The sequence below is a fragment of the Haliotis rufescens genome, unplaced genomic scaffold, assembly GCF_023055435.1.
Source record: "Haliotis rufescens isolate VD_foot unplaced genomic scaffold, xgHalRufe1.0.p SCAF_1, whole genome shotgun sequence".
Classification (NCBI taxonomy): domain Eukaryota; kingdom Metazoa; phylum Mollusca; class Gastropoda; order Lepetellida; family Haliotidae; genus Haliotis; species Haliotis rufescens.
The window spans coordinates 17,718,798-17,741,478 of record NW_025963779.1 but is presented as its reverse complement, the minus strand read 5'-3'; the positions used below and the strand labels follow the sequence as shown (position 1 = coordinate 17,741,478).

At 38.9% G+C, this 22,681-nt stretch overlaps 1 protein-coding gene across 3 annotated transcripts; it reads right to left on the bottom strand.

Annotated features, from left to right (window-relative positions):
* Positions 1-8,146: 8,146 nt before the first annotated feature.
* LOC124150577 (hemicentin-2-like) lies at positions 8,147-22,681 on the bottom strand. 3 transcript variants are annotated; one of them, XM_048392270.1, is made up of 13 exons: positions 22,594-22,681; positions 22,282-22,400; positions 21,704-21,772; positions 15,943-16,125; positions 15,354-15,467; positions 14,817-14,916; positions 14,159-14,340; positions 13,220-13,249; positions 11,562-11,633; positions 10,613-10,678; positions 9,556-9,663; positions 8,722-8,737; positions 8,147-8,416 (listed from the first exon to the last, which is right to left on the bottom strand). In XM_048392270.1, exons 3-13 carry the CDS (start codon positions 21,756-21,758, stop codon positions 8,275-8,277), a joined length of 1,068 nt encoding a protein of 355 aa, XP_048248227.1. In that variant the 5' UTR covers positions 21,759-21,772; positions 22,282-22,400; positions 22,594-22,681; the 3' UTR covers positions 8,147-8,274. The 3 variants fall into 3 exon arrangements, with proteins under 3 accessions (XP_048248227.1, XP_046378481.2, XP_046378475.2); XM_046522525.2 differs by having other exon boundaries at positions 10,613-10,675; XM_046522519.2 differs by lacking the exon at positions 21,704-21,772.

Here is a 22,681-nt window from a genome sequence, read left to right as displayed (position 1 = left end):
ATATGTTTGTATATAACGACAAGTGTGGTCGTCATAACTATGCTTCTTCATTCGTTCCATATTATTTTCTCACGGATTCGGAGTAGTTTGGCTCAGTCAAGCTGTTGGCGACAAACCATCATTCATGAATAGTTTTAAAAACGTTTTGATAAATATGTTCTACCAATCATGGAATAGTACTATCAAGGCTAGTTCTAGGTACATTCTGTATAAAGAATTTAAAAGTCTCCTGGAACCAGAAAAATACCTTTCCATTATTACTGAAATAAAATATCGAAATGTTTTGATAAGGCTTAGAGCCGGGCTACTAAGACTTAAGGTAAACGAAGGTAGATGGGCTGATATTGACTTACGTTTACGACTCTGCCCCATATGTGAAACAAGTATAGAGAATGAATATCATTTTACTTTAGAATTTGAATATTACAACGATATTAGACATCTGTATTTACCAACAACATTTTGCCATAATCCAAATATGCATATATTTAAAACGCTACTGTCATCTTCGTGTAAACAATTACTTGGAAAACTATGTAAATACCTGTATTACAGCTATGAAAAAAGTCGTAATTATGAAAAGCCTGTAAACCTGTAAATTTGTACCTGACATTACCTTTTTTCATGTACCACACTATTTCAAATGTATGTATTGTATATGGGCCAGTGGCCTTGGTGCAAATAAAGATTTCTTCTTCTCATAGACCTCAATGATGGTTATGTGGAAAAAGAAGAAGTGAGGAGCAGTAGCAAATAGGTTAGGCTGGTTATATATTGAATGGCCCTCGTACCATGCTGCCAAAGTTTCAGCTGACAGCTATCACTGCTGGCCTAAGGCAACTGTCCAGCCCGGTCCTGCGCGTAAATATGTAGGTGGCAACTACCGCTGCCAGCCTAACTGATTCCTACCACTGCCTGACTAAATTAGCAAAGGCATTGTTGCAACTACCTCTGCCGTGTCAATATACGTGGTCATTGGTTGACAAAGCTAAGCTATGTTTATTATTCCACAGGTTCCAGCTAAATGACGGCGGCTGAAAAAAAGAACAGTAACGTCTGTTCATATGACGCATGTCAACAACTCAGTAATAATATGCAGGTTTATTACCTACGAGGGAAAATATGTCGGGGTTCATAAAAATCATATGTGCCCTAGGGTCATATCACGTCACGAGACAACAGCGTATTGTTTCCGTCATCCGTACGGCATTGTTGACGTCATTCGCGATTGAATCTCATTGTGACATGTGGTCGGAATGACGTCACACTAGAAACGACGTCTCGCTCTGGAAGTGCCGGAATTTAGACACCCGTGTCATAAATATAGTATGACATGAACACTTATATAATATCATCTATGTGTGTTTGGCTATATTAACAATACCAAGACATGTTATTTTCTTTCATGATCCTACGCGAAGATATGCCTGCAATGTTTCTTTACTTTAGTTATAAGCAGCAGGACCCCTCCACTGGTACAGAGTCGGGCGTCAGGCAACAAACAAACATGTTTATGCAATTGAGTCAGTGGGGGTTGCTTACCCGTTTAACACCTGGAGTTATCACTGAATTTCAGTGATCCATTCATATAATTTTCACATTTATATTTAATCCAAAATGGTTATTCTCCATCATTATACACTATTAATAATTATATATTTATATTAAAAGGACCCCATGAAGACATGGGTTAGAATTGATCTTCAGCAACCAATGCTTGTGGTAGGAGGCGACTAATAGGATCGGTGATCATGCACGCTGTCATGGTTGATACATTTTATCATATCTCAATTGTGTAGATCAGTGCTCATAATCTCCATCACTGGATTGACTGGTCCAGACTCGATTATTTACAGAACTCCGTAATATTGCAATAACTTATGTACCACTCATCAAAATGTATCATGTTTTCAATGTAGCAAATCAAGTGCAAGGCTAAAATATTTTCATATTAAAGGTTCATGCCACCTGTTTCATATTAAAAGTATTACAAATGTAGCTAATAAGATGTCAATTTGTGAAATAAACCAAATGCCTACAGACTTAGTACTAGAACTAATGCCTCAAGGATAGTACTCTAATACTCACAACTCGTGTGTATTTCGATGTGTCCCCAAATCATCCCCGTTCCCATCTTTCTGTGAGTACTGTGAGGAGCCAATTTTTCAAACTGATAGTATTACTTTGAATTCTATAACACAAGACATGCTCAGAAACGACATCTGAACTTCTAACCAAACAGAAGTAGAACAAATTGTACACATAGTTTTGCGATTTGATATTTTGAAAGAGGCTATCTGATATGCTGAGGAAAGGTTTTTAGGAGTATGACTCTCCACAAATTTGTGATAAACTAATCATGCCAACGACTGTAGATTTGTAAGGATTGCTTGTCCTTGCATTTATTATATACCTGAACAATTTCAGGCATCCGATCAGAGGCATCTTGGGGTGAAACGTGGTTGACGTTACCATTATAGCACTGCTCTTGCACATGTGTGATTGTGCTGCAGTGGATAAAAGCAGGTAATACAAAATGTATATAGTTCTTAATGTTAAATGAATCAGCACTGTCAGGTCAAAGCTACATTACTGAGATGGAGACTAATGTATGCCCACTATCTGTATTAACACCATGTATACAAATGTATATGGGGCATTATGTTTTCTCATCCGAAGTTCGAAATTCTTCAAGACCAAATCAGATTAATTTTACTTTATGTTGAAAGATTGTCATTTTAAATGCTGATTTCGTTGAGACGTTGATCTTTTCAAAACATTTTACTTCAAATAACTATCTTTTAAGGTTTTAAACTAGAATGATTTGAAACTATATTTTCTGTTGGCCGTCATTTGTTTTATAAACGACCTCATCAATGTTTAATTTCACAGCATTTACATCACTGATTGAAATAACCAAAGAGACATGTGTTTATCTATTTGTAGACGATTGAACTGACATATAACTACATTACATTAAGGCCGTCATTTGTTTTATAATATTTAATGAGGCGTATAACACTGAAAATGACAATTATGAATATTAATGAAGGTGTGACAAAGTGAATCCAGTAACTGCAGCTGCGTGCTGACGTCAACGACACTGTAGGCACTATGTCTTTTGGGGATTCAGTTTGGTAACCTGTTACATTTAATGTGACAAAATATAAGTTGGATACATCGATATGTGACTGAGGTACTTTATAGTTTGACTTTCTCAATGTTTCCCATTATTCCACCTGTATTTGTACTTGTGTGTTGTTGATTTTTTTCCGCAACAAGCACTATGTCATGGCTGTGTGTCGATAATTGAATCTGGACCAGACACACCAGTGGTAGATATTACGACCAAGTCCCATCCCTTCGTATTACGATGACACCTAAATCAACTCAGTCACGGATTTTGACAACCTATCTAATCTACCCACTTCTTACTACGACAACCAAAGGGTTGGGGACCCAACACGGATCTGTGTAACTGTGCTTCATATAAAGTGGTGAAAGTGTTGTGTAGGGGAGAGGTCCAGAGTAACAGCCAGCCTTGGCAGTACAGCAGTAAGGTCTGTTAAACATGTGCAACACGTGGGCGGACATTATTCTGCAGCAACGTGACGTTACGTCCCTGCATTTGCACAAAGGGAGAACATTACCCCGAACGATGTCGCCGTGGTAGAGTACGTGTTGAGTTGTGTTCTTCCAAGAGTTGTTATGCCACCCCATACCGCTACAGTTCCATCCCCAATCTGACGACGTTGAGTAACGCAAAGCGTCGCTACAACGTTCTCCTGGACGCCTGTAGACCCTCGCATGACCATCAGAGATGTCCAGATGAAACCTGGACTCATCTGTGAACAGTATACTGTCCCCGTCCTCTTTTCCAAACCTCAGATGCTGTCTTCATCAAGCTGGGTGTGCCTGGCGGTGATTGGAAGCAAAATTGGGCGCATCGCTGGACGTCGGCACCGGATATTGTGCACCCTCATCCGGTTGCGTACGCTTGTGCCACTATTTGGTCTCAACCCAGGAGTTGTCTGAACTGCGGTTTATGGTTTAAACATATTTCTATTTCATAAATGAAATCTCGGTCGGTAAACAGGCACAACATTGCATTTATAAATACCGCTCCAGGAAAAACAGATTACCTTTGATAACGTTATGTAAACTAAACATGTTTATGTTGAATATATATGAAACCGTATGCTTGAGCTAATGGTGTCTGAGTTAAAGGAATGTGGTATCTCAATTTCAATATTTTATTAAAAATATTTTTAGATTACTTTTCGAAATCTCTTTCTTTTTACAATTAAATCGTGGACTGATTTAAGAATTTTCTATCAAAATTGCGGATGAAGAGCTGCCGTTTAAAACTGTTTTCGGGTACATGCATTGATGATATTATTTCTAATATTTGCATAGTTTCTGCAAGTAAATAGAAAATCTAAAGCATCTTCGAAATGATACATTCATTTGCAGTCTGGTCTGTCTGATACATGTCCATTCAGTTTATGAGCGTTTAATTCGCTACAGCCGAGCCTGGGGCGACAATACATAATTTGACGGAATTTGAATCGAAGTTTAAGTCTATATGTTTACATGTGGTGTTAGGGCAATTGACTAGAGTGTTAAATTCTCTAATGAGAAAGCGTTAATAAAGTTATTGGGAAGGGCATTCCACAGTTTAATTATACTTGGAAGAAACGAGATTGCTTGCCTTTAGGTCCTACAATCGATGTTCTTGGACATTAGATCCATCCCTTAGATTATAATTAATATTATCTGAGATTTGAGCCGGAAAGTTTAGTATGACTCGTGCCGCGAAACGCACCGCAAATAGTCCTGAGAGCGTCCAAATGCAGGTTTTCTAATGAAACAGATTGTTCATTTGTGCAATTGTCCCACATGTGACGAAGTATGAAAAAACTTATACATTATCTCTAGGGATGCCTATTTCTTGCCTTATTGTCTTATCCCCAAATTGTACGTCGATGTTTCATATCCAGCATTTCACATATTTCTTTCCCAGTGAACATCAGATGGCATTTGTTTCCATTTTTTACAAATTCTCCTGAACCTCTGAATATAGATACGTAACTGTATCTGTTGTCACCATGTTTTGTAACAAAGGCCCCATGGATTAACGAATGGTTTGGCATGTGGGATAGTGGTGTACAAAGTTGAAAAATTAAATGTTTTGACAGAATGGAACTTGGTTCTTTTCTGAGATTGCAAAAAGTCAAGCAAATCCTTTGAGTTTTTCAGAATCCACATGGTATTAATTCCACTTGTCTCAAATACTCTCTGTGAATATATAGAAAGTCCTTCCTAGATTGTATTAAGGATTATGGTTATTCTTTGAGACAGGGATCAGACGCATATCAGCATAATAGGCATAGTTTGGATATGATACTCTACACAAGGTGGGATGAATGTCATTAAGGATTAAGGATTGTGTATTTTTTTCGGTTCATTGAGGCATTTCATCGTGTTTTTTATGATATTCTGCAGCCTTGGCTTGTGGCATCTTGTTGGCCCTCTGATCTTGATGTTTGGGCTGGGCCTTACGTAGAATTTACGTAGTTTATCATCGAGGTCTTTGGGGCTTATCGATGAAAGATCTAAAGTTGCCCCACCAGTTTCGGTCGCCCAATCTTAAAAAGATATAGCATAGCCCAACTTGATTTCTATGTTGATTTGGCCGAGATACAGATATATGATCACAAAAGAAAAAGTTACGAAAAACTCCTATCACATATCATGAGGGACTTATATAACGAGGAATATTGGGCCAAGATATGAAATGGGAATCTACTGCATCATTTCAGAAGGAAATGTAAAATAAAATCCAGTTGCATCTCTAGGCGTAGACAACGAAATATGGCTCCCGATTTTCTTATATAGATTGTAGGCAATACCACCATGATCACCGTGAGGCTATATTTATTTCATTTATTTTGGGAACATAGGGCTTACCTTGAAACATTTTTACAGCCCATTTTGTATTTCTTATTGCCTGCTTTCGTCAAGTTGTAGCAAGTCTCGATCTGATAATTTCTTGAATATTGACGCTGCTAGCGTTGGACCTATATTGTCTTGTAAAGCCATTTCCATTTCTTGAGTTGCAGTTTTGGGAGTAGTTGAATCTCCACAAATTTTCTATTTCTTCCAGATTACAATCATCCAGAAAATCTAAATCATCGAACCCGGGACCAAATATGGCATTGTCTCCAGATTGAAATCCAAATACACTCTTTGAATCTCCTACATCAAAACTTCCGTAATTGAAGTCGGCCATATTGTTGCTTTGTACTCCAGACGACGCAGACGATTATTTCTGGACTGCGCGTGATAAATACGGTAACTACGGATACCAGACAAGACATACATACCTGTAAACTCTTTATTTCGTTAGTGGGGCGGTCGGGTAGCCTAGTGGTTAGAGTGGTTCGCTCGTCACGCCGAAGACCCGGGTTCGATTACCGACATGGGTACAATGTGTGAAGCCCATTTCTGGTGTCCCCCGCCGTGATATTGCTGGAATATTTCTAAAGGCGGCGTAAAACCATACTCACTCACTTATTTCGTTAGTAAACTCTTTATTAACTTTGAATCATGTGATTTGTGTTTTGTTGTTGATATGTTTGATATCCCAAAATAACATTAAAATGTTACTAGGCCTGATAACTCCATGATGATACCGGTGAGCAGAAAGGGAATTCCCTCCACTGTTCACTGGCATTCGTCGGGCAGTTGATGGAATACCTCGGGCTTAGGCAAATGATAATGCCCTGAAAAATAGCGTTACCCTTATAATATGTGTCAATTGGCCAGCATCACCTTACCAATAACAGGTGTCCAAGGACAATATTGTGAAAAACCATATGAATAGTTTGCTAAAATGTCAACATATGTCCAAACTTGCGTCAACGTTTTCCTTTAAATAGAAGCAACAAAACCCTTTCAATATTCATGCTGAACGCATTATTTATACCAGCTACATCGAAACTTTGGAATATTCTACCAGGAAACCTAACGGGGGCAGAGGCCGTTATGCAAGTTGAGGACCTACTACAAGGAAGGGGAGATAATGGGTATACACTGGGATTTAAATTGTGGAAACAGGTTATGTCCAAATATTCACAGTCGCATGGGACGAGGCTGCAGCGATCTTAATAATTAAAAGCGACAAAACCCTTTCCATATCCTATAGAAATCTCTGCATAAAGCAGTCCGATTCCGACTTTATCATAAGCATGTGATTATGAATCACTATGAAATAGTGATGATACCAGGTGTTCGCAAAAAGGTGAGCATATTCTACCCGTGGCACCCATCAGAGGCATGTCGATTGTTGAAAATGTTAACAGAATACGGAGCCACAGGGTACAAATCAAAATAGGGACGTATTTTTTGTCACAAATGAGTCAAATTTGGAAATGTCCTCCATGTGTCTACCATAAAACGTTTTGAAAGCTCCACTGAGCCCATTGATGTTGTAATCTTGATCGAACAGCTTTTGAGTCCTATGACACTCTTTCATCTCTTGATGGGAAGAGCCTTCTCGATTGTATGTCAAAAGTTGTGAAATGTTGGCACCAAAGCCTGCGGTTGCTGGAATATTTCACGTCATAGGAAAGTTAACTATTGGAAAGTTAAAGTCATCACTCTTCAGAAAAACAGTCTTGTGGAGAGTTTTATTAAATCCGCTCCAGGAAATACTTTTGAAAGTGTCATATGAAGATACTATCCCTATATGCTAGGTGTTGGAAGATATGAAGAATGGATGTCCGATGCCCTAACTATCCAACGTTCACCTGAAGCTGAGGTGAGGTCAAGATTATGGCACTCATTTTGCAATGTGCTATGCCACTGAGATACCTCAGTTAAACAAAGATATCCCAGACATGGTACATTGACTCCGAACCGACTAGTCCTAATTGTTTTATCCCCCAAAATGGTTACAAGTGTGCGATTTTTTTCACGTACTTTGGTTCAACGCGGACAGAGAACCGAAACCTCAACCTTTCGGTCTCCGGGCAGATGATAAGTAGACAACGGAGACGGTCGACATAGTGGTAAGTTCTATGAAGCCTTCAGTAGTATGGTCAACTAATATATCTGGTTGTGAATTAGACTGGTTCTTGAAGCGTGCAAGGCAAAGACATTTTATTCTCATAACAGGTACAATGTCTGTCCTCATTTCTGGCGTCCGACGCAATATGGTTAAAATATTGCTAATGTCGGCGTGGCACCCTTTTCACTCACTCAGTCATCTGATCACATTCCTGGTTGTTCTGGTTCCAGGTATATTGGCATACATTTCCTGAGAGGCCGTTCATACTGATTAGTAACTTCGTCCTCGTTGATCGTTTCATAAGTAGAATCTCTGTCACAAAGTTTGGCCACCTGAACGCGGAGTCTGAAAAGAAGCAAGTTGCAATCAGACACATTTCCTCACTGGCCATATACACGTACCTGGTCGGTTGCATCAACAGAAGTTTACGGCAGAACGTGTCCAACTATTACTTTGAGTATACTCGATATATATTTTGGGATGTGTTAAGTTTGTTTCAGCTGTAACGTTTATCCATGTCCACGTCGCTTACAAAGCTTTATTGTGCACGATCTTGCATCATAAGCAATATCTGAACTGCATCATATGGATCAAAATCTCGCTTACAGTTAATAAAAGTCTATTGTTATTATCAACAGAGTATTACTAACCTATATTCGTCTTTTCCTGAAAGTAGGAAACAATACAGTTTGTCACTAATTTGATTTCCTGACAATATCAATCTCAATATATAGCAATGTAATCACCCCGACCTACACACACCAAAGATTGTCATTGATTACGTAGTATCCTGAACAAATCACCACACAGAAATGTATCTAGGAGCATTGCCCTTACACTTGTAGACAACATTAGTCAGTTTTACATTATCATTATCGCATTGTACATTTTTATAGCTAAAATAGATGGAATTATCATTAAACCGCCCGCATGTTTTTAGAAATGAATGGGCCACTGTAACATGATAATGCCCTCATATTGCTTGACGACGGACCATTATCATGCCCGTTGTTAGATGACGTCATAGGATAGGTATAGGTAGGTGACGTTCAATAGTGACGTCATCTGGTTTGTTTTATGACGTTTCCATATTTGTAAAAGTGGGTCAGTGACATTCATGTTGATTGCGGTAAATGTTTCAAAACCCGTATTGTTGTTTATTTTTATTTGATAACAAATTCCATCCATTTTAGCTATAATAACGGTAACGCTATTTTTCAGGGCATTAGCATTTGCAGAAGCCTCCTTCGTCGGGCAGTTGATGGAAGACCTCGTGCTTCTGCAAATGAAAATGCCATGAAAAATAGCGTGACCCTGATAGTATTGTAATGCAGTCAATGTAAGACTGTGTAATTACGAAACAATGATTATATATAGTACACTAGCGTTGTTCCGTTTTATTATCACAGTTGTAGGGCGGGTCGATTGAGGTGTTTTTGAGTGAGATAATTTTATTTATATAAGGATTAATACAACATATTTACCTTTTCGGAGACAGTAACCGTTGATGCAAATAGCTGCAGAAGATAGTACAAGGAGGGCGAGGAAGGTACCAGAAGTAACGGCGATTATTGTATATAGAGCTGGCACACCTGGGCCAAGTACAGCAACATCAGGAGCGTTATGTTTGCAAAACAAAAACTAGAGTTCTAGTTAATTCATTATTGCAGTTACCTAGGGACTGCGTGTGCCCCACAAAGATATATACAGAGATCCGTCTTATTCGGGACTCTGTTAATCTTGAAACACCTTCCGGAGGACTATTGCTTTGAACGTCTAAATACAAGGAACAGTACTCGGTAGCAATGATACAAACGATTTAATTTGCAACGGCGCTGCCCGGATAACAACCTTACGCTGTATGTGCAATACTTGTTGCTAGATTTGATAACAATTAAAACCTTTCTCCATAACACCAACACTTTATCACAGTTCCAAGGCATTGTGCTCTAACTTGGCGGACAACGCTTTAATTTCTGCGTTCCAGAGATACCCCAAATGATGGATCAAAGATTCAGAGAGTTGATGACGCATGAATTGATCATGTTGTATTGTTAACTTTGTATTCTTACTACATTGTAAACAGGTGCGCTCCTTATTGTATGTGTAGGGGCGGTCGGGAAGCCTAGTGGTTAAAGCGTTCGCTCGTCACGCGAAGACCCGGGCTTGATTCCCGACATGGGTACAATGTGTGAAGCCCATTTCTGGTGCCCCCCGCCGTGATATTGCTGGAATATTGCTAAAAGCGGCGTACAATCAAACTCATTCACTCACCATTGTATGTCTAGGCATACTAGCTTCACACATAACAAGAGTTATCTACCTTGGACTAAAGAAATGATAACAGTTAAATGTGAGGATTGCTGTCATTGTAAACCACGGGGTTGTACCTTATGGAAATTTTATGTCATTGGGTCAGGGCGACCCCGTTTACATCCTGTTATCAGACAAAATATATCTAATACAGTTTGTGAACTTTTCAAACGGTTCCATTTTAGCGAAGGCCAGAGACTCACAATTCAAGAGAAGCAATAAGCTTACCAGGGACCTGGTTTGGTGACGTCACATCGCTCTGCACTGCAGATACAGTTGTCTCATGTAGTCCTGCTAGATATAAGTGTAACAATGATTGATCCAAATAACCCCTTTAACACATAGAGTCCACAAAAAGACACAACGCCAACTGGATATTCGAGTAAACTGCACACATACAGATTTAGTCGACATGTTCTGCCCATCCCTTCGAATGGGACAACTCTTATAGCATGTTATTAAGTTCCTTTGAAAAGACATGACTCCACGCTACACCTGTATAGAAACATACAGGTACAGAGTACATAGCCAATTAACACGAAAACAAAGCTTATAAAAGGTACCCTTTCTCTTCATTGTAGATCAGATCACTCGGATTGAGGTACTTGCAGCCTTATTTCCTAACATATTGATCATGAGTGCTTGGTAGCTTCATACAACGCACATATACACTTTCACAAGCTTTGTTTGGTTTGCTTGTTCGTTGTTTAACGCCGCACTCAGCAATATTCCAGCTTCGTGACGGCGGTCTGTTAATAATCGAGTCTGGGCAAGATAATCCAGTGATTGATAACATGAGCATCGATCCACACAATCAAGATCCATGGCATGCATCAACCAAGTCAGCGAGCCTGGCAACTCGATCCCGTTTGTCGCCTCTTACGACAAGCATAGTCGCCTTTTATGGCAAGCATGGGTTGCTAAAGACCTATTCTACCTAAATCTTCAAGGGTCCACAAGCTTTGTAAAAATACATGATATGGTTTTAATGTTTTGAGGAATGTGAATGAGTGATTTGCTTTAACGCCGCTTTTAACAGTATTCCAGTTATGTCACGGCATGTCAGCTTAATGTGGGGGGAAAGCCCGAAGTAATGCAGGTCTCAGACGTTTACCACTTTGGTCAAACCCACGAGTAAAGTAATTAAAACAGAAATAGAAAATCTAGATTTACTTACTTTGGAGCGCGTCTGTCGTCACCTCATTATTGTCCAGTGCTGGTAAATTTGTCCGGTTAGGTCTGATTTCAACTGTGGATACAAAGAAAACTCTCTCTCAAAAATGTTTTATCAAACAAACGCCCCAAACATCAACTTTTGTTTTGTCTATTTCGCCTTCAGTGTCCCCGCTGTATTCCGCGATTCCGCTGTCGCGGAATACTTTCAGAATTATACCCTTGGTGGAGAAGTGTACCTAACTTGTAGAAAGTCACTGATTGTACAGACATGATTCAGAATTGTCTGTCGCGGATCGTAAACTTCACTGCAGCATGTTTACAATGTGAATCGGAAGCTGGGCCCACTTGCACAAAGCGATCTTAGCGCTACGACTATTGTAAGCCTATGTTAAAGCATGGGAGTTACAATCATTTTAGCGCTAAGATCGCTTTGTGCAAGTGGGTCCTGGTCCTCAATATATAAAAGTTGCAATTCAACATGTGAATTTATTGTTTTTGTATTTCTGTGATAATAGAACAATTTCAAATAATTATTTGAAGTAAAAAGATTCTTCTACGTTAAATTCCTTTCTGTGGGTTAGTGAGTGAGTTATTAACGCCGCTTTTAACAATATTCCAGTCATATCATGGCGTGTCAGCTTAATGTTGGCGGAAAGCCCCAAGGTCTTAGACGTTTACCACTTCCTGCTCACGTGATTGGATGCACTTTGCGATATAGATCCTGATTTCAGATCAGATTTAGGAGGAACATAGGAGGGACACAACTTGCAGTAGCCTCTCGTGGCGCTACGATCAAGCCCAGACATTTCAGCCCAGTTTGGCAAGGTTGATTGATTGTTTGTTGTTTAACGCCGCACTCAGCAATATTCCAGCTATATGACGGCAGTCTGTAAATAATCGAGTCTGGACCGGACAACCCACCGATTGACATCATGGATCCACGCAGTTGGGATACGATGACATGCATCAACCAAGTCAGCGAGTCTGACCACCGGATCCTGTTAGTCGCCTCTTACCACAAGCAAGAGTTGGTGAAGACCTGTTCTACCCCGGATCTTCAAGGGTCCGGCAAGGGTGCAAACTGGACATTTACAGTAAGTTAACTCCCACCATGGTGAACACACCAGATATTGATCTGCACGCTGAAATTTACGGACATATATCGTCCTTACACCTTCACTATCAGTTCCCTTATTTTTTTCAGTAGTATAGAGCTTTGCTGTGCAGTCGTGTCATCAAGGTCAATACGCACTGCGGAAACATTTAACTGTTTTAGTTCCTGCAGAAACTGTAAATCCGAAAAAATAGATAAATCGAGACTGAAAGTAACGTTGATATCACGTATGAACTACAATAAAATATATGTTCATATTCCTGGTCAAACACATCATTTTGTAAATACTTTAGAGGAAAGGCCTCGTCATACTTCCTGTATTTGCATGGTTCAAAATATATCACGACTGTCTGTCGATAATTGAATCTGGACTAGACAAACCAGGGGTAGATATTATAAGCAAGCCTCATGCCTTCTGGTTACGATGGACACGCAAGCAATTAAGTCTCCCTGACAGCTAACCAAATGTAGCCGCTACTCACTAAGACAAGAAAGGAGCTGTAGACCTTACACGCAGCAAAGAGCTATCATTCATATAGACTAACCTGAGACAGAAGTTGTTGCTTCATCGGGATCTGGGGAAAAGAGATGTAAAAACATGGATAAGTCGACAAACTGAGAAAAGGTGTGATATGATAATATATATGGACGTGTTTACTTGTCCGTTAGTTATTTCAACAATTCTCTATCTGCATGGCTTTAAACGTGACTTACTCAAATCAAAATAGACTAAACGAGGCAAAAAGTGAGGAGGGATCACTAAAACCCAAACTTCGACTCCAACATATTTTTTACGTTCAAAGCATGAAAAAAAGCAATATTTTTCAGAAAATCAAACTTTGTACTGCACCTCTCCGATTGGTACAGAAACTGTACCCCCATTTGGAAAAGAATCAGTTTAATAGTTTTCAAGCTCACGGTCCCACTATTGTTGATGTAAAAAAGATCTAAGGTAACAACATGAAAAACATCCTATTTTTTTCTAGAAAATACATATGACACAATAACACTGTGCACATATCTTATTAGTATGGAAACTGTTCCCTAAATTTCAAAAGAATCCATGAAGTAGCTTTTTAGTAATTGTTCGCACAAATGTTTATGTTAAAAAATTAAACAAAATGGATTTTTTTCAGAAAATCCAAATATTAAAATCAAACATAGCACTACACCTCTCCTTTTGGCATAAAACGTGTTTACCAAGTTTGAAAAGAATCTATGTCGTAGTTTTCAAGGTCAAGGTCAAGGTTTTTTAGGTCGCATACAAAATGTCCTCAGAAGGACGAACGGACGAACGGAATTCCTTGATATTACTAATACCCCCGCCTTTGTAGGTCGGGGGTATAATAATGTTATATGGAATATGCCTGACCACATGTTCATAGCACTTCAGAGGGGACTATATGCTCGTATAGGAATCCAATATGAAGTCATCGACTGTTAAATTTATATTTAAAATGGATACAGAACTGATACCTACTCACATTTTACAATCAAAGTGACCTCATGAGAACTGGACGCGACATTGTTCTTTCCAGTACATCGATATGTTCCCGTATCCCCCTCAGAAACGTTCTTGATTGTTACGGAGGTATGTGATAGTTTCACACGAGCAGTGTTTGTGACCTGATTGATATCACGGTACCAGGTGACAACTGGAACGGGCCTATAAAACAATAGCATTAACATCATATTAAACTGATTTTAACACTCTATATATTTATGGCATTTGTTTTCCGAAATACAATATCAATAGACAGACTGGCAACCTAATATTGTCACATGAACAAATTTTATACATGGGGGTACAGTTGTAACTGTGTTATTCTTGTGGTCTGTGCAGTATAAGCATAAGGCGCCGGGATTCGCTGTGCAGAGTTGCGTCCCTTCGGCACGCCAGAAACCTATGGTTGTGGGTTCGAATCCCGGTTCGCCCCGATTATGTTTCTAGGTTTGTCAGCACCATACCCGTGCTCGTGGGTTTCACCGAAGTGGTAAACGTCTGAGACCTGCATCACTTCGGGCTTTCCTCTCACATTAAGCTGACACGCCGCGATATAACTGGAATACTGTTAAAAGCGGCGTTAAACACAACTCACTCACTCACTCGATTTCAGTAATGGTGGCATTAATAATGTGCACCTGCCGCTGAAGATGCACTGCAGTGATACATCCTGTCCCAGTGTGGCGTGGGTTGTTTCACTTGAACACAGGAGTGTAGGCCACGTGTCTGCAATGTTACCTGGAATAAATACCATCATGAACACAAGTATGTTTGTTGTTTAACGCCGCACACAGCAATATGACGGCGAGTCTCGACCAGGCAATAGAGTGATTCACATCATGATGACCGATCTGCGCAATTGCAAAACGGTAACATGCATCAACCAAGTCAGCGAGCCTGACCACCCGATCCCGTTTGTCGTCTCTTACGACAAGCATAGTCGCCTTTTACGCCTATTATACCCCGGAATCTTCACGGGTCTCACGCCGAAGACCCGGGTTCGATTCCCCATATAGGTACAATGTTCAAAGCCCATTTCTAGTGCTCCCAGCATTGAAATATGACAGGAATATTGCAAAACCACACTCATTCAAAATATATGATGTGTTTACATTCTGCTGAGACATTGTTTGGATTGTATTTAGAACAGAAACTCATTGATACGGACTATGTACCTTTTGTGACGTACAACTGGACTGGACTACCGAGCTCGATAGTAGAGAAACCAGAAACGCTGCATTTATATACTGCAGTATCCAGGATATTCACATGAGCAAAGTGAAGTGTTCCTGGAAAATTCAGAAAGTATTATACCATTCGTGTTAGAGGACGTTGGATGAGCTTAAACAAAGTGAGCATTTGCAGTTTGCAGTCGCTTGTGGCAATTCTGTGACAGAGGTAGTTGTATATACCTTGTCAAGATGTCATTGATACATGCGGGCATTCATCGTACTCTTAAGCTGATATGATTGTTTGTTTGTTTGTTTGTTGTTTAACACCGCACTCAGCAATATTCCAGATGTATGACGGCGGTGTGTAAATAATCGAGCCTGGACCAGACAATCCCGTGACTGACATCATGAGCATCGATCGCGCAAAATTGAGATACGATGACATGCATCAACTAAGTCAACCACCCGAACCCGGTAGTCGCCATTTACGACAAGCATAGTCGCCTTTTACGGCAAGTATGGGTTGCTGAAGACCTATTCTATCCCGGATCTTCACGGGTCTAAGCTGACATGAAAGTTCGGTGATGATTACCTCTAGTGGATATTTGTATCCTTGGGTCGACATTGACTTGAAAAAGTTTGCCTTCAGGGCCAGCAATTTTAAACCATTTGACTTTGCCTGGAGGAGGTGTGCGGCAAGTCAGTGATACTGGCTGTCCGTCAGTTGCATTCTTTGTCATCAACGGAGCTCGTTCTTTCCAGGAATGCGAGTTGGCTGAGACATAGTCATGAATAAAATTTTATAAAAGAAGATAAACTGGAACGCTACACCTGAAACGAAACATTTTTGTTCCTGATACTTACTCAATTTTGTGAGTGAGTGTGTTTTAAGGCAGTTGTGGGCAGTTTTTTCATACCCAGTATGTCAAAAAAGTAAAAAGACATGTTAATTTATCACAGAGCAATGCTATTATCGCAGTCTCGTGTTATGATGAAATATATCAATCGAGAATAAAAGTTGTCACAGTATTAAACGAGAACTGAAACTTGGTTTAGTAATAGCCGTAAAACAGGGAACCAATTAGTTTCATATTTAAATGACACGAAACAATTTGTTCAAATAACATTTCCGTCATACCAGAATAGGTCATGTTTTTTCTGACCCTCTCCGTGGTCTAATGGTAGACCGTCGATCCCCGGCCGCGTCATACCAAACGACGTTAAAGATGGTACTTGTTGTTACCCTGTCTGGCGCTCGGCATTAAGGGGCTAAAACAAGCACTGGTCGGCTCGGAGTCAGTATACTGTGTCTGAGTGGGGTATTCGTGTTAAACTGCGGCATGGTATCTCAGTGGGCTAGCACTATAAATCGGCATCAGTCCGGACTAGTACAAGCAGCCACACACACACATACACGTGTATGCACGTCGCTATGTAAGTGCAATAATCTTGGACACGACGTTAAACCCCATTTCAGCTCACCTCACCTCATGTTTTTTTCTCCTTAATTGAAGCAGGAAATGAACAAAACACGTCCCATTTTAATTCTGGAAACCCAAAAGTCCAGAAACTCTACGCTCTTTGCCCAGTCTCGGTTAAAGGTATTTACAAAATTAAACATGCCGTTTTCATGGGAACATACCAAGGAAGAAAAAATGAAAAAAAAATTGTTTAAAAACTCAATATTTAGACTATGTCGCCCATGGGCCTGCCCATGGGCGAAGTGTGGCCCATGGGTAGGCCCATGGGCGAGAATATGTTCCTTTACTTAAAACTCATGATTTTGTTTCGCAAATACATTTAATGTATTCATTCAAGTATCATGACACAAAATTTAACTCATTTTAACTTAATTCAACGATTTTATAGCGATATTGAAATATTTCGCCCATGGGCGAGAAAAAGGTTTGGCCCATGGGCAGGCCCATTGGCGAGAATATGTTCCTTTACTTAAAACTCATGATTTTGTTTCGCAAATACATTAAATGTATTTATTGAAGTATCATGACACAAAATTTAACTCATTTTAACTTAATTCAACGATTTTATAGCAATACTGAAATATTTCGCCCATGGGCGAGAAAAAGGTTTGGCCCATGGGCGAGAATATGTTCCTTTACTAAAAACTCATGTTTTTGTTTCGCAAATACATTTAATGTATTCATTCAAGTACCATGACACAAAATTTAACTCATTTTAACTTAATTCAACGATTTTATAGCGATATTGAAATATTTCGCCCATGGGCGAGAAAAAGGTTTGGCCCATGGGCGAGAACATGTTCCTTTACTCAAAACTCATGTTTTTGTTTCGCAAATACATTAAATGTATTTATTCAAGTATCATGACACAAAATTTAACTAATTTTTACTTAATTCAACTATTTTACGGCGTTATTAAAATATTTCGCCCATGTTTTCGTCAGTCCCTTTCAAGCATCAACTAACTGTTTGCAAAGTATATTGTATCATGTGAAATATACTTTATATTATATCATTACATTACTATTTAAAAAGGGCATTTGGTTGGATGTTTCCTTTAGTTCTACAAATTTCACCTGTTTTACATATTGTAGCGATCTTTAATGAACCCGGCCTTACCTCTCAAAACGTTTTGACAGTTTATCATACGAAGTCATGTGCGTGTACTCCAATTCATTGGAGTTATTTTCCACAACATTAAATTTTAGTTAGTTTCTATTTCATTTCCCATTTTATGTCCCGTTGATACATCACACTGGGCAATTACGTGACACTAGGTATGCAATATACAGGTACGCGTGCGCGTATTTTAATGAAAAAAACTATTCGTCTTTTATTGCATAACGTTTGGCTGAATATCTTACATTCTAACGAAATCTCGAAATAATTATTTAATTACATGCGGTTTCGAACTTACCAGTGGGAATTATGTTTCAATGCGATTGAGGAAAACGTGAGTGAATATTGTGACACTAAAGCAACTTTTAACTGCATTGTCACTTTTGGTATGAAAATGGTAACAGTTCAGAAAAAACAACAGCCTTCTTATGATAATTCTCATTAGTACGTTGTATCTTATTACAGTGTCGGCCTTATTTACAGGTGATTCTACAATACCTGCTCTCGGTCAGTTACGATCTACCACACCACGCGTGAATAAACAGTTATGCAGGTGTTGCTGTGGGCAAATACCTAGCCTGAAAATCTTTATTTTTTTTAGGATACATGTTTTACAAATGTTCGTTGATATGTGGATATATTAAGCACAAAGACAAAAAAATGTTTATGAAAGATGAATTAGTGCCTTGATATATTCATCGAGATGTGTATCATCGTTTAGTTGGTCATTCAATAAACGTATGTTTGGAGGAGATATCAAAGGAGCCGCTCAATATACACAGTGTCGTCCGGTGAACTACCACCCCACCCTGTCCATTAGAGTTATGTTATCGGTACACAAATATATTTGATGCGGTGTCAGTGCGGAAGGAGTTTGAATTACGTCCGCCACTTGCCACAGAAATCCTCAAAGTATAGAAACAATAAACAAGGTCAATCCGTACTAATTACCTAGTGACGCACGTAACAGCGACTGTCAATAGGGAAATGGGTGAAAACAAATTGAAATAGATTTTAATAAAACATTATTGTACTAAATAACTCGCAAAAGCGCTGCCTAAAATTGTTTGACCGTGTTATGTGTGTTGTAAACTGACGAATAGCAAGTAATTGTCATGCTGTACGCATGGTTCCATATACAAATTCAGTTATACAAACGGTATGAAACTGAGAACTGAGATACCAAGTACAACCTGCATTCACACACGGAAGCAATATACTTGTGTGTATGCCCTCTCCTCTAAAAGATGTATCACTAAAGTATTTGCATTGTAATAAATATAGTAATGATAAAACTTGGTAATTTGGTAGGTCTCCGACAGATATGATTTTCAGTTTTTTTACACCTTTGATTGATACGGATTACGTACCTGTAGTCTAGTCACTGTCTCTAATGTATCTGCTTGTTAGAAATTTCAAATGTCTTGTTATAGCACTGTTCCTAAAATACGGCAGTTTCTTTTATCGGGTATAAATAGTTGATTCGTCTTGTCACGCAGTCATTTTTACTTGTTCGAATGATTTCCACAAAAAATTACGGCAGAGGGTTTTGTATTTTATTATATTTTTAGAAGATTTTAGAAGATGCTTAAATCACTGTATCTCAGAACGTAAAACTGATAACATTCAAACATGTAATTAGTACACAGTTAATTGTTACATATAATTTCCTGCATATTCCTTTTTGAACAAAAAGCCTACATGTATACTGATATCGGTGTCCACTGTTAAAAGGGTATTAGTGCAGTCAGCCATGGTAAATGGAGAGACAATAATAAGGTGATTAATTATAGTCTGTTGCAGAATATGCGGTATAAGTGTAGTCATTGATACATATACACATTACACATGTACAGATGAAATACACGATATGATGCAGTGCAAGAACAAATTAAGATACGGTTTCTATTAAAAATAATTATACGATTTTGGATTTAATTAGCATGTTTAAATTTTCAGGCCAACACGGCTGAGATACAGCATCGGCATACTCAACTGGAGTTGTTTTCTGCCGGTCGTAAGTTCATTGTTTGACTGAGCACACTCGTGTCGGGGTTGCGATATTTTCTTCTCTTTGTTGGCAGCCTGCCACCGGTCTGAATTTTGAGAAAGGTCTCAGCATGGGACTGTTAATTACTTCTTAATGATGTCTACAAGCTTACAAACTTGTAGATGTTGGGTGCGGTTAGGACCAAACTTTTTCAGCTCAGAGTGTTAGTGGTCCTGGAACCCATAGTGTCAAACAGGTTCTGCACAAAACGTCCATCAGATTCTACTGTTCAGCAACATTGTCACTGAATTTCAGAACTCTGGCATGATATAATAATCAAGGATTTCGAAGGCAAAACCTTTTCTCGCCCATGGGCGAAATATTTCAATAAATCTGTAAAATAGCTGAATTGAGTAAAATTGAGTTACATTATGTGCCATGAAAATAGTAAGAACACCTGCATGTATTTGCGAAACAAAAAACATAAGTTTTAAGTAAAGGAAAATATTCTCGCCCATGGGCCAAACCTTTTTCTCGCCCATGGGCGAAATATTTCAATATCGCTATAAAATCGTTGAATTAAGTTAAAATGAGTTAAATTTTGTGTCATGATACTTAAATAAATACATTTAATGTATTTGTGAAACAAAAACATGAGTTTTGAGTAAAGGGACATATTCTCGCCCATGGGCCTGCCCATGGGCCAAACCTTTTTCTCGCCCATGGGCGAAATATTTCAATATCGCTATAAAATCGTTGAATTAAGTTAAAATGAGTTAAATTTTGTGTCATGATACTTCTTTCAATACATTTAATGCATTTGCGAAACAAAATCATGAGTTTTAAGTACAGGAGCATATTCTCGCCCATGGGCCAAACCTTTTTCTCGCCCATGGGCGAAATATTTCAATATCGCTATAAAATCGTTGAATTAAGTTAAAATGAGTTAAATTGTGTGTCATGATACTTGAATGAATACATTAAATGTATTTGCGAAACAAAAACATGAGTTTTAAGTAAAGGAACATATTCTCGCCCATGGGCCTGCCCATGGGCCTACCCATGGGCCACACTTCGCCCATGGGCAGGCCCATGGGCGACATAGTCTAAATATTGAGTTTTTAAACAATTTCTTTTTCATATTTTCTTCCTTGGTATGTTCCCATGAAAACGGCATGTTTAATTTTGTAAATACCTTTAACCGAGACTGGGCAAAGAGCGTAGAGTTTCTGGACTTTTGGGTTTCCAGAATTAAAATGGGACGTGTTACAAGCATTCTCAATTTTATCAGCCATCCAATTTCCGTGTCCCATGATGAGATTTTGACGCCTTGTTTATTTGACCCTAGAAGTTAACCCAACCATCAAGCTAACACAGTCAGGATGTCATCTGCAGGATGACTTAACACCCAGCAAGATAAACATAAACCCTCGGGCAATGACAAAGTATCCATTGAACATTTCAAGACCTTCGTTACAGCAACAAATTTGCTTAATTTTTTTGTTTTGAACATATTATATTAATTGACATTAAAAGGTCAAATGGAAAAGGCAAAAGTTATCCAACTTACAACGCCCTTTGCATAAACATTTATACAGACAGCGGATAGTGTAAATATTAAAACTTAAGCATATCTAGGGTTGCCAAACTAGTCTAGGTGCCAACAATGAAATAATTATGTCATATCCGTATACAGAGCTAAAAGGTGTAGGCAAACATGCTGTTAGTATGGATAACATATGTTAATTAATATTAGTACTTACCCACAGTGTCATAGGCCGCCGTCATCACCAGTATCGCCAAAGGGATTTTCAGCATGTTTTTGTTGTATACTACGTGTACAAACGAACTAAGAGCAGAATTTACTTTGTTTACTTTAATCTTTCTTTGTTTGTTTGTTTGTTGTTTAAAGCCTCACTCAGCAATATTCCAGCTATATGACGGCGGCCTGTAAATAATCAAGTCTGGACCAGACAATCCAGTGATTAATATCATGAGCATCGATCCAAACAATCGGGATCGATTACATGCATCAACAAAGTCAGCGAGTCTGACCACCCGATCCCGTTAGTCGCCTTTTACGACAAGCAAAGTCGCCTTTTAGGGCAAGCATGGGTTGCTGAAGACCTATTCTACCCCGAATCTTCACGGTTCTCTTTGATCTTTGAATCCTATTGAAAAATGTTATTATCGTAGCTGTTAAGAATGTTTGTTCGAAACAGCATTTTGATCAGCAGCTTTAGCAATTACTGGCGCTGATAAGATCAACATTTTACAAAACACAATGAAGGATAAGAAAACGGATTCTTGAATGGTCCGGTTTGTGTATTTTAGTGCTTACCTACTGACACCACCAGGGCTACTAAAACGATGCACAATAATGAAAGCCTTGAACCAAGGCTTACTTCCCTCTCATCTCAAACGAACCATCCACCCACGGCAGATGCACATTCAGGGTAGCTACAAAGACAAAGACAAAGACAAAGTTCTTCAACATTGGACTCAAGTGGTGAAAGTGTGTCTTTTGTGAATATTGGTGATTATATTTATATAATCTGTGTCTTAATTTTTGAAATCGTACCTAGCCATCCGCGCGTGTTATGCTGGATGTAACAAGAAATTTAACGTGGAATATATTGTCCACGACCCTTACCTCAATGGCCACGGAATATGATGTGTCACATTAATGTTTTCAGCGTTCAGAAGTGAGGGAAGTAATAAACAACATGGCCTGTGCTGAA